Source organism: Asterias amurensis, chromosome 4, assembly GCF_032118995.1.
Source record: "Asterias amurensis chromosome 4, ASM3211899v1".
Classification (NCBI taxonomy): Eukaryota; Metazoa; Echinodermata; class Asteroidea; order Forcipulatida; family Asteriidae; genus Asterias; species Asterias amurensis.
In genome coordinates this window covers 24,942,034-24,954,922 of record NC_092651.1, presented here as the reverse complement: position 1 = coordinate 24,954,922, position 12,889 = coordinate 24,942,034, and the positions used below count along the sequence as shown (strand labels likewise).

General features: G+C 34.5%; 1 protein-coding gene across 1 annotated transcript in view; it reads left to right on the top strand.

Annotated features, from left to right (window-relative positions):
• Nucleotides 1-12,889, top strand: part of LOC139935981 (glutamate receptor 4-like) — a 41,481-nt gene that overhangs the window by 17,193 nt on the left and 11,399 nt on the right. Inside the window, exons 4-13 of the mRNA XM_071930650.1 lie at nt 571-749; nt 1,410-1,463; nt 3,099-3,266; nt 4,143-4,304; nt 5,868-5,972; nt 6,944-7,060; nt 8,283-8,483; nt 9,318-9,510; nt 10,703-10,904; nt 12,367-12,565. Of these exons, the coding sequence (XP_071786751.1) occupies nt 571-749; nt 1,410-1,463; nt 3,099-3,266; nt 4,143-4,304; nt 5,868-5,972; nt 6,944-7,060; nt 8,283-8,483; nt 9,318-9,510; nt 10,703-10,904; nt 12,367-12,565 (1,580 nt within the window). The remainder of the gene's footprint in view (nt 1-570; nt 750-1,409; nt 1,464-3,098; nt 3,267-4,142; nt 4,305-5,867; nt 5,973-6,943; nt 7,061-8,282; nt 8,484-9,317; nt 9,511-10,702; nt 10,905-12,366; nt 12,566-12,889) is intronic.

Genomic DNA, 12,889 nt, shown 5'->3' with positions numbered 1-12,889 from the left:
AAACTCTTGATGGTTTTTAGCACGAAACAATAATAGAGAGTGGTTGCATTTTTAAGTAGTTAGGGTCTGTATCAGATTTGAAGAGCGATTTGTTTCTTCAAGAGCGGCTCAATTTTGTTTTATTTTAAATTAATGGAACACGTTGCCTTGGATCGGACGAGTTTGTCTATTAAAAGCGTTTTAAACCGGTTTTTTTTATGAAATGCATGGTTAGAAAGATGTTTTAAAAGTAGAATATAATGATCCACACAAGTATCACTCGAAATTGCACGGTTTTCCTTTTACGTCGCGAACTATCACGGTCGGTCATTTATACCATAAATGGCCGACCGTGTTAGTCGACAGGGTAAAAAGAAAACAACGCAATTTCGAGGCATGTTTGTGTAGATCATTGTATTCTACTTTTACAATATCTTTCTAACCATATACATTTTACAACAAACGGTTACAGAACGCTTTTCAAAGACCAACTCGATCGATCCAAGGCAACGTGTTCCTTTAAAGATCAGTTATTTTTATTTAACAAAAAGTTAAAAGATAGCAGATATTTAAAATTATAATTTTTTCCAGGACTTCTCCGGCTGCATGCACTCATGGAGAGGCTCTCATTCAAAACCTATGACGTAGCGTTCCGGAAAATCAACAACAGGTCCTCAATCATCCAGACACTCCGGGAGTTCCGTGATACCAAACGCCAGCAGATCATATGCGATACAAGCAACAAGAACACCAAGTTACTAATGGAACAGGTTTTGAACACTTTCCCTTCTCTTCTTTAAATACAAATCGGTTCCTTGTCCGTGTGGGTTTTCGAGCTTTTCAAAAACTGGCAATGTTCCAGTTGTTCCGATTATGATGACCTGTTCCTGATGAGAATATGCCATAGTTCATACTTCATTCCGTACATGTAAAATGTGATAAACTCTGAAAAACTCGTTCACAAAGTCTAATATGCATTCTTAAAACTCCCGATGGCTTGGCACCCCCACCTTATCCCGACGTTGGGCGGTACAGTATTTATATCCATACCATTAACAAAAAATTTTAAATAATAAAATGTTATCCATCTAAGAATAATTTTTTTTGATATAATTCTTGTGTAAATGCCCAACTGTTGTTAATGATCAGATATGTGGTGGTCTGTATTTGACGCGATATATTTTTAAAGTATTTAGAGTGGAGATTGTTTTCTGCCCCTACAACATCTCCGAGACTTGAAACCTCTTTTTAGATAAAATGTGGAATGCTCTATTCTAGGGAACCGATAAATACGACTGTTTGTGCAAATGGCTTATTTAGTCATTGGAGAAAGGATTGACGTATTGGTACCTGATGATCACTTTAAGGCAATTTCGCAGGTGCACACACTCATTAATCGTATTCTTTGATGTTTTATAAAACTATTCCAGATACCGCTGCTCGGCATGGTGACTGCATCCTATCACTACATATTCATGGATCTTGTGAGTATAAAAACAATGATAATTTTCATAAAAACAAAACTTAAGCTTAACATTAACGTCATGTTTAAAGGCTGAGAGGGTGTTTATTTTCAAAGACCAGTATCCTGAATTGTTTTGTTCCAATGTGCACAAAATAATTGACCTGTGAAAATTGGGCTCATTTGATCATCGAAGTTGCAAGCAATTATTGAAAGGAAAAACACCCTTGTTGCAGTATAGATTGTGTGATATAAGATGTCCTAGAAAGGCTTCATGCATGAAGCCATGCCTAAAGCCTTTCTCATATTCAAATATGTGGATGAAAAATTACCTCATTCTCTCATTCTTCAAAGAGGGTCTTCTTAAAGCCAGTGGACACTATCAGTAATTGTCAAAGACCAGTCTCCTCACTTGGTGTATCTTAACATATGCATAAAATAACAAACCTGTGAAAATTTGAGATATCGGTCGTCGAAGTTGCGAGATAATAATGAAAGAAAAAACACCCCTGTCACACGAAGTAGTGTGCTTTCAGATGCTTGATTTCGAGACCTCAAATTCTAAATCTAAGGTATCGAAATCAAAATGGTGGAAAATTACTTCTTTCTCGAGAACTACTTTACTTTAGAGGGAGCCGTTTCTCACAATTTTTTATACTATCAACCTCTCCCCATTACTCGTTACCAAGAAAGGTTTTATGCTAATAATTATTTTGATTAGTTACCAATAGTGTCCACTGCCTTTAAGTGGACAGGTATCCTGAATCGGTTTGTTACAATGTGCACAAAATAACTGACCTGTGAAAATTAGGCTCCATTTATCATCGAAGTTGCAAGAAAAACACCCTTGTTGCAGTATAGATTGTGTGATATGAGATGTCCCAGGAAGGCTTCATGTCTGAAGCCATGCCTAAAGCCTTTCTCAGATTTAAATCTGTGGGTGAAAAACTTCCTCTTTCTCTCAAACTTCAAAGAGGGTCTTCTAAACAATGTTTTGTCGTATTAACAGATCCCTAGTGCTCTTTATCGAGTACGTTTTCATTGTTACTAATTTGTTTGATTCATTTCTAAAGAACACAATCTACACAGCAAAGTAGGTACACGCTTGGTGCTACCTCCAACTGAATATACATTAACATCTCACCATGCAATGCCTCATGCAATGACCCTCCCTTAATAAAGGCAGTGGACACTATTGGTAATTACTCAAAATAATTATAAGCACAAAACCTTACTTGGTGACGATTAATGGGGAGAGGTTGATGGTATAAAACATTGTGAGAAACGGCTCCCTCTGAAGTAACATAGTTTTCGAGAAAGAAGTAACTTTCCACGAATTTGATTTCGAGACCTCAGATTTAGAACTTTAGGTCTCGAAATCAACCATCTAAAAGCACACAACTTCGTGCGACAAGGGTGTTTTTTCTCTCATAGTTACCTCGCAACTCGGACGACACATCGAGCTCAAATTTTCACAGGTTTGTTATTTTATGCATATGTTGAGATACACCAACTGTGAAGGCTAGTCTTTGACAATTACCAATAGTGTCCAGTGTCTTTAACAAGTATCTTACACGCGTCTATTGTTTATTGTACTACGAGTTTACCAGAATGTGGGTCAAATTTGTAATATATTTGTGCTCATAATTATTGTCAGGATATTGATAAAATCAACATGGAGAAGTTTCAATATGGTGGGATGAACGTCACCGGATTTAACATATTAAATAAAACGTCGCTTAGCTTCATCCAGATGAAAAGAGCATGGGACTACATCAAGTTGCAGAATACATCGACCATAAGCAGACAGCAGAATGTATTGACTGTAAGTAAACACACTATAAACACCGCGGGACCAAGGCCCAGTTTCATAGAACTGCCAAGCACAAACATTTGCTAAGCATGAAATGTCGTCCTCGATAAAAACAGGATTACCAATAAAAATTTCCACGTGATTTTCAGGATAAGCAATTTAACAGCTGAATACAAGTAACAAGCAACAAAAAGGAAATTTAGTTCTGTTAAACCTGTTTTTATCAAGGAAAACAAATTCACGCTAAGCAAATTTTTGTGCTTAACAGCCCAATGAAATTTGGCCCTGGGGTCAAGTTCACATGAGGGCTGCTTATGCAGACAAATTTTCTGACGATAAGGTACTTAGCAACAATTAGCATGATACCAGTCCGTGTTACATTCAGTTTTTGAATGGAATCACTCTTAATGGGAGAGATTTTAAAGTGAATCCCAAAGGATTGTAGTTAGGGATACATTTTCTTTATTTGAAACTAAATCTTTGAGATTTTGGAATGCTTCATTTTTAGGATGTATATTTTTAAATCTTAAAATATTGGATAAATCATGTAAGTGAGTTGTGTTGTATTTAATCTACTTTTTGTGGTCTATGAAATTGGGCCCAGAATGTGGATTTCACAAACAGTTAAGACTAGTCTATTTCGAGTTACTGGTCCTAACTTAGGGAATTTAACTTTATTAGTATGATGTTTTCTTAAAAGTATTCTTAATCCGTTATCTGAATCTGTTCAGTATTTGTTAATTGTTCAGTTGTTAACTTCAGTAAAGCGCCTCAGAACCCTGGTTTTTTTTTTTAAGGGCGCTATAAAATGAGTTTTTATCATTTTGTTAAAAGTCAGAGATCTGTACTAACTTTACCCACAAGTAACATACTCGATTACTCTTACAGCATAGATCAGGACTGATGATGGATCTTGTCGATAAGACGGTGAAAATCTTAAAACAAGAGAAGAAACTTGACCAGTTTGACAATCGAGGCCAGAGGAGTTGCGACGATGATCCGTTCAGACCGTGGGAGTTTGACAAGAATGTTCTCCGGTTCTTAAAAAGGGTATTAATAAAACTAAAAACTAAGTGATGTATTCGAGTTGTGTAAGTTTGCAGAATTGTATTTGTGATTTATTGAGTGAATATTGTACCGGGGGAGTAGGTTGTTGAGTAAAACTGTCCCATTAAAGGCAGTGGACACTATTGGTAATTACTCAACATAACTATTTACTAGCATAAAACCTTACTTGGTAACGAGTAATGGAGAGCTGTTGATAGTACAAAACATTGTGAGAAACGGCTCCCTCTGAAGTGACGTAGTTTTCGAGAAAGAAGTAATTTTCACGAACTTGATTTTCACGAACTTGATCAAGCATCGGAAAGCACACAGCTTCGTGCAACAATGGTGTTTCTTCTTTCATTATTATCTCGCAACTTCGACGACCGATTGAGCTCAAATTTATTATTATTATTATTATTATTATTATTATTATTATTATTATTATTATTATTATTATTATTATTATTATTATTATTATTATTATTATTATTATTATTATTATTATTATTATTATTATTATTATTATTATTATTATTATTATTATTATTATTATTATTATTATTATTATTATTATTATTATTATTATTATTATTATTATTATTATTATTATTATTATTATTATTATTATTATTATTATTATTATTATTATTATTATTATTATTATTATTATTATTATTATTATTATTATTATTATTATTATTATTATTATTATTATTATTATTATTATTATTATTATTATTATTATTATTATTATTATTATTATTATTATTATTATTATTATTATTATTATTATTATTATTATTATTATTATTATTATTATTATTATTATTATTATTATTATTATTATTATTATTATTATTATTATTATTATTATTATTATTATTATTATTATTATTATTATTATTATTATTATTATTATTATTATTATTATTGTTATTGTTATTGTTATTGTTATTGTTATTGTTATTGTTATTGTTATTGTTATTGTTATTGTTATTGTTATTGTTATTGTTATTGTTATTGTTATTGTTATTGTTATTGTTATTGTTATTGTTATTGTTATTGTTATTGTTATTGTTATTGTTATTGTTATTGTTATTGTTATTGTTATTGTTATTGTTATTGTTATTGTTATTGTTATTGTTATTGTTATTGTTATTGTTATTGTTATTGTTATTATTATTATTATTATTATTATTATTATTATTATTATTATTATTATTATTATTATTATTATTATTATTATTATTATTATTAGTATTATTATTATTATTATTATTAGTATTATTATTATTATTATTATTATTATTATTATTATTATTATTATTATTATTATTATTATTATTATTATTATTATTATTATTATTATTATTATTATTATTATTATTATTATTATTATTATTATTATTATTATTATTATTATTATTATTATTATTATTATTATTATTATTATTATTATTATTATTATTATTATTATTATTATTATTATTATTATTATTATTATTATTATTATTATTATTATTATTATTATTATTATTATTATTATTATTATTATTATTGTTGCAGGTGTCCTTTACAGGTGCTACTGGTCCAATATCTTTCAATAATTTCGGAGAGAGATCCAACTACGTTGTCAATATACTGAGTCTGTTCGATGACGGAATGCAAAAGGTAAAATAAACCCGTGAGAAAGTGTGAGATCTTCGTCCGCTCACAAAACCCAAACATTCTCTAAAGTCTAAAAGATTGTGAAAACAAATTTCAAATATATTTTCTTATAGACGATGTGACCTATTGTTTACATTCAAAGCGCCCTCTGTTGAAAAAACACTGTATACGTCATGTTTCGCCGGGCAAAAAGACACGTAGTCATGGTAAGATTGCACACACTTTCTAGCTGGCTGCCAAAACACAAAGGTTTTGCCCGGCGGTATGCGCGCGAATCATGCTATGGTTTTCGTGTGACGTCAGAGGTCACATCGTGTATAGAAAATCAGAGCGTCTCCTGTTGAGATCAATATTTGGAAATGGATGTTTGACTTTAAGGCCCTGCAGTAATTAATATTTAATGTATAATGGAGTAATGATTTGTGTAGGACCAACTCATTTTAAGAGACCGTGGTCTCAAATTCGGTACCTTCTGGAGACCAATGACAAAACAAAAAAGGGAAAATAAAAGGACCCATAGGGAAATTCTAAAGACCTGGGTGCTCCACAGGGAATTTTGTGTACAAAGTCTATGGAAAAATCTTAAGTACAGGGACAATGAACACAGGGATGCATGTTTGAGAATGTGTGAACAATAGTGTTGGTGCTTTGCCGTGGCAGAGCGGTAAAGAGCTCAAGCTCTGGTGCTTCTGTTCAGCAGAGTGTGGGTTCGAATCTCGGTCGTGACGCATGTGTCCCTGAGCAAAATGACAATTGCTTCTCTCCACCCATTTGTTTCATATTATAGCCTCTAACGACTGTTTTAAAGGACATATGTCAAAGCATTTTTTCGAACTGCATTTGTATTATGTAAAATAAACAAAAACATAAGTCCCCTATTTCATTTTTTTTTTTCTTGGGGGTGATTTTTTTTGTCGGTGTTAAAAAAACCGATGGATCTCTAAGTTCTTCGAATACCTATTCTGTATTTACAGATTGGAACGTGGGACGCCAAAGCTGTGAAACAACTTAAGTTTGACAATGTTGCCTACGCTAACGGCAATGGTCCTGGCAACTCCAAAAATAAAACCTACTTAGTAACATCAGTAATTGTAAGTAAACAATTCTATGCAACAATGGCAACTTTTTGTGTTGTTATTCTTTTTTTTTGCAACGCCAATGACCAATAGAGCCGAAGCTTTCACAAGTTTGTTATTTTTAGGCATTATTTTGGGACACACCAAGTGAGAATATAACTGATCGTTGACAATTACTAAAAGTGCAAACAGCGTCCATGTATACACTTTTTGTACTATTGGTGCACCATGGTGGCTATAGACGTGCGGTGAATTTTTGAACAAAGTTGGGGACCTCACCAATGTAATGTACTCAGGTTTCCAGCGGTTTCCCTTGTGATGAGGGGGCTGACTATATCACACAAAGGGAACACATGCAGGTACTGCAAATTAACTCTCTTCTGATCAACATTCCAAAGTGCTTTAAGCTGCCTGGTAAAAAAAAAAAAACCTTTATAAAAGAACTCCGTCAATTGAGTCAACTGATTGAATGTTTTCACAAATGACGAACCTCTTGCAAAACAGGATTATGTTTGTAATTGCATTACGTCATTGAGTGCTACAAGCAAGTTGGGCTAACAACATAAAGGTATTGGGTTCGAGTCCTAATAAAGAACAAATGTGGTGGTCGATATGGGGGGGGGGACATGATTATACCCTCTTCATAATGTGTGCTGATTGTGTACTATGAATCCAAGGAATTCTTTGAGGAGAAGCCCAATGTCACTAGGGAAACTGCTGGAAACATGTTGGGCATAGTTAGCTCAGGCTGGACTCCCCTGTTGAAGTGGCACTGACCTCCTACCAGGGCTGCTTTGTGTACTTTTAAAACACCAGGGCTAAGGGCTTGTTGTACTAAAAAAAAACTATAAAAAAACAGTCATTAAATATGACATCAACTCCAACTTCCTCCATGCTCAAACAGAATCCCAACGTAATGGGTTGATGTGGCTGGCAGTTTAAGGCGCCCTTGCATGCCTGCTTCTCGAACACGTTGTTGCCGCGTCCTTCGCAATATTCAGCTCTTAGCTGCGAGTAAGGATGATTAGCCTCCCAAATGATGATTATTATTATAAGATAAACCTCACGCAGAATATTGGCGTTTTCTGTTTTGTTCTCTTCGGATGAATAAGACATTGGTCTGTTGCTACATTCTCACATTGTTTCCTTTATTTTTGTACAGAAAATTTTCCAGTTAAACTAAAATTATCCAACCTTTTAACTTATCCCTCTTTCTAAATCTCTTCACTTAATACAGGAACCCCCATACTTGATGTTGAAGGAGCCCCGACATCTATATTTTGGTAACAATAGGTACCAGGGCTACGCCATCGACCTACTGGAGGAAATCGTCAAAAAGACCCCGTTTAAATACAAGATAAACCTGGTACATGATAAGGCTTACGGGATACCCATCAACGGCACGTGGAATGGTATGGTGGGAGAGCTGGTGGATGGGGTAAGTTGAATAATTATTTTAAGGAGAATGGACGAAAAAGTGTAGATTCGTGGATAGTTATAGGAACGAATCTACACTTTAGAGTCTACTCTCTCTGACTTAAACTTTTCCCAAAACCTTTGTACAAATGACGTTTGGTCACATTTATAACTATTTTGCAAGGTTTATAAGCATACTAGTTACGAATTACAGTTATTTCCATTGTTGAACTGTCACTTTAGTTTGTTATAAGAATCTACAGATAAGTAGTTTCAGATTCGTAAAAATAATTTACACTTTCTTAAAAAAAAAAGTGACTTAACAGAAGGGGTTTAATCTAAGGGTTGGTCTTGAAGAAAGAGGTGTGGTGAGGTTTGTGATAATATTGATTTAAAAACCAGCCTTATTGTTCATATCATGGGGTACATTGGAAACTAATTCACCAAGAAAACACACACTTTGTATCCTTGCCTCTACTTCTTTTAGTCGTTTTCTATCGGGAGGCAAACTCATATCAAAGTATAATATAACACCCACAGACCTGTAAACAAAGACATTGTGTTGAAGTAATTAAAAAGTTTAACAGGCTGAACGTAGTGTCCTCAAACAACTGAAATTTTTCTCGTTAGTTTGCGTTGATATGGGGGCGGATTAACCTACATCAAGAACAACACAAACAACAAATACACAAAAATACCGTACAAACTCTTTAAAAATGACTGAGTTGTTTTATGTATTCGATCGTATCATCACCGGGATGCATCTCTACACCACACTGCATAATCCATTTTTCTTCCCTTCATTGATGAGAATGCGTGCCTGCAATTATGTATCATACCATTTTTATTTTCACAGAAAGCGGACCTCGCTGTAGCGCCGCTTACGATCACATCGGATCGAGAGAGAGTCATAGACTTTACCAAGCCCTTCATGAGTTTAGGCATCAGCATTATGATCAAGAAACCCCAGACCACTAAACCGGATGTGTTCTCCTTTATGCACCCTCTGTCCTACGAGATCTGGATGTGTATTGTGCTCGCTTACGCAGGTAGAAACATTATTTTAAAGTCAAAACATAACATAAAGACATGTTTTTGGTTTTCACTTTTAACGCTGGCTGCATGAATAATTCTGACACACACAAAAGAAGTCAAATCACCACTGTTCCGTGTCTTTTAAACTCCTTGCCAAACTGTATACAAGATTGTTTTTGTTAATTTGAGTTAAATTTTCATTTACAGCAAAAACGAAGACGATCTAAGACCAACTGTTAACCCACAGTCATCATTTTGATATTTAATACATGAATGCGTGATCGAGACATTGGTTGAAAGGCGCGAGACACATTTGAGAATTACTCAAATGTTGTTGGCATAAAACTTACTTGGCAAACTTATAGGTGAGAAACGACTCCCTCTGAAGTGAAGTAGTTTTTGAAAAAGATGCATTATCTTCTTCAGGCTATCTGAAAGCAACCAAAATGTGTAAAACAAGGATGTTTTTTCGTTCATTATTTTCCATCAGCAACCTTGACCAATTGAGCTCAAATTTCCCTGGCCAGGTTTGTCATTTTATTGATATGGTGAAATACACCAAGTGATAATACTGGTCGTTGATAATTACCAAAGGTGTCCTACAGCCAATTTCACTAGCCTCGTCCCAAGTCCTATGGGTAATCCTAAGTTAAGAGGAGTTTGGTGAAATCGACGGCTGTGCCTTTAAGTGCCAACCCTATAGCAGAGTCTTTCTTGAAGGCTAAACGACAACACAACATAATGAACAGGTATCTCACTTTAATACTTATGGTCGAAACGTCAGGCCATTAACTATATTTTGGTTTTAAAGACACTGGACACTATTGATAAGTGTCAAAGACCAGTCATATATGGTGTATCTCAACATATGCATAAAATAACAAACCTGTGAAAATTTGAGCTCGATTGGTCATCAAAGTTGCGAGATAATAATGAAAGAAAAAAATACCCTTGTCACAAGAAGTTGTGTGCTTTCAGATAGTTGATTTCGAGACTTCAAATTCTAAACTTGAGGTCTCGAAATCAAATTCGTTAAAAATTACTTCTTCCTCGAAAACTACGTTTCTTCAGAGGGAGCCGTTTCTCACAATGTTTTATACTATCAACAGCTCCCTATTACTCGTTACCAAGTTAGGTTTTAAGCAAAAACATATTTTGAGTAATTAAAAGAATGATGTGAAAGTTACATGACCTTTTTATTGACAGGAGTAAGTGTGGTGCTGTTTCTTGTAAGTCGCTTCAGTCCCAAGGAGTGGTACCCGATTGAGTACACTCGGGTACCGACAGACGAGGCGCCAAGCGGCACCAATCAACTCAACGATAAGACCACCAATGATTTCGGAATCACAAACAGTCTTTGGTTCTCGTTCGGAGCTCTTATGCAGCAAGGATGTGATATATCGCCAAGGTATAACATTTTTGTCATCATTTTTAACTTCTATATATCTCGTCTGTCTAGCCTCTTTCACTCCATTGGTTGAGGAAAGATTCGCTCTCCCACAGCGGCCAGTTTTTAGCAAGGCGCTGGGGCCGAGCGAAGGGGAAAGCTTCGTCACCGATTCTCCATTTCACTCTATCATGTGCTGTCTGTCTCCATCTTCTGATTTGTCGCCCTCAGTTTCTTTGAGTCCAGTTGATTGTTTTGCAAGCCCACCTGTTGTCCTACCTCCTTGCTATAGGTGACATACCCATACACTATTTGCCTAAAATTCTCCCGTGTTTTATAAAGGTCTGTATATAGGATTGGTAAAGACAACAAACACTGTTTAATTTCAGTCAATATTAAACACACTGGTCTACTTGCTGAACATTTTATTCAGTTTTTCACTATTTTGTGCACTTAGAAGATGAAAAAATTACATAAACAAAACAATTTCACGAAAAGACAAAATTCTACAGCAGCCTTAAGGATCACATCAAAGCAAATAAAATCACTTTTCAAAGGGGCAGTTCCGTGACAAAGAAGGTACGCTATTATAACAATAATGTAATATAAAAAGCACAAACGTATACACACTATTAATTTTACAAATTCAAAAAGACTTCTGAGCTAAAGACTCCATTAGGTAATAATTAGATGTTCACGTGAGAAGATACCATAAAAATCAGGGCCCAATTTTATAGAGCTGCTTCACTAACAAGTTTGCTGACAAGTTTGCCTTAACACTTATAATATGTTATAGCTTAGCAGGATTCTAGAGTCAGAAAATGTGCATGCACTATTGTAGCTTGGCTGGTAACCTCAGCAAGGTAAACATAATTTCGTTGTGCTTAGCTACTCTGTGTTCTTAAACAGCTCATTGGGCCCTAGTTATTCTGTATTTTTTAGTGTTCTGTTTTTGAGATTTTATCAATGTTTTGACATTTTAAATTTTCCATTTTTACCTTTTTAAAGGGAGGGTACACGTTTGGTAATCACTCAAAATAAATACTAATTTAAAATCTGACTTGGTAACGAGCATTGGAGAGCTGTTGATAGTACAAAACATTGCCCTCTGAAGTAACAGTGTTTTTGAGAAAGAGGTAATTTCTCTCTAAAATATTAAAATACTTCTAGCTAGAAGTCTTTTATTCCTAACTGAAAGCACACATATTCGTCCAACACGGGTGTTATTTTCGTTATCATTTCCTCGCAACTTCGATGACCAAGAGCCCGATTTTTCACAGGCTTGCTATTCTATGTTTATGATGGGATACACCAAGTGAGAACACTGGTCTTTGATAATTACCAAAAACGTGTCCAGTGCATTTAATGAACAAATACATTAATTGAAGTGAATTGAATATGCATGTGGAAACATTCTCAATTTGAAAAAAGAGAGGAAAACAAAGTAAAAATACAAGACTTCCTCGTGACTTCTTCCTTTTAGGTCGTTGTCCGGTCGCATCGTGGGGGGAGTCTGGTGGTTTTTCACACTCATCATCATCTCGTCTTACACGGCCAACCTCGCTGCTTTCTTGACCGTCGAGCGTATGGTAACGAACATCAAATCAGCTCAAGACCTTGTCCAGAGCAAAGACGTTTCTTACGGCATGCTTGGGGAGGGATCCACGCTGGAGTTCTTCAAGGTAAAAGTTCAGGAGTTTTTGAGAAGAATAATTATTTTAATTAAAATTTTTACGCATATACTCCGATGTGTTTTGGCGCTGTATGCTCAGTACTTTTCCGAGTTCTGTGAAATTAAAATCACAGGCATATTAATCGGTTTTAGGGGAAAAACAGAATCATTATTTCATATTCCTTATCTCCGATGCAAATTTAACATCTAAAACATTTTTTCTTTTTGGGGCGATAAACATGAATTCCCAAATCACAGGATAAAGTGTATTGGGTGGACAAGTTTCCTCGTGTTTTTTTTTGTGTTTTTTTTTCGTTTTTTTTTTAACTGTGAA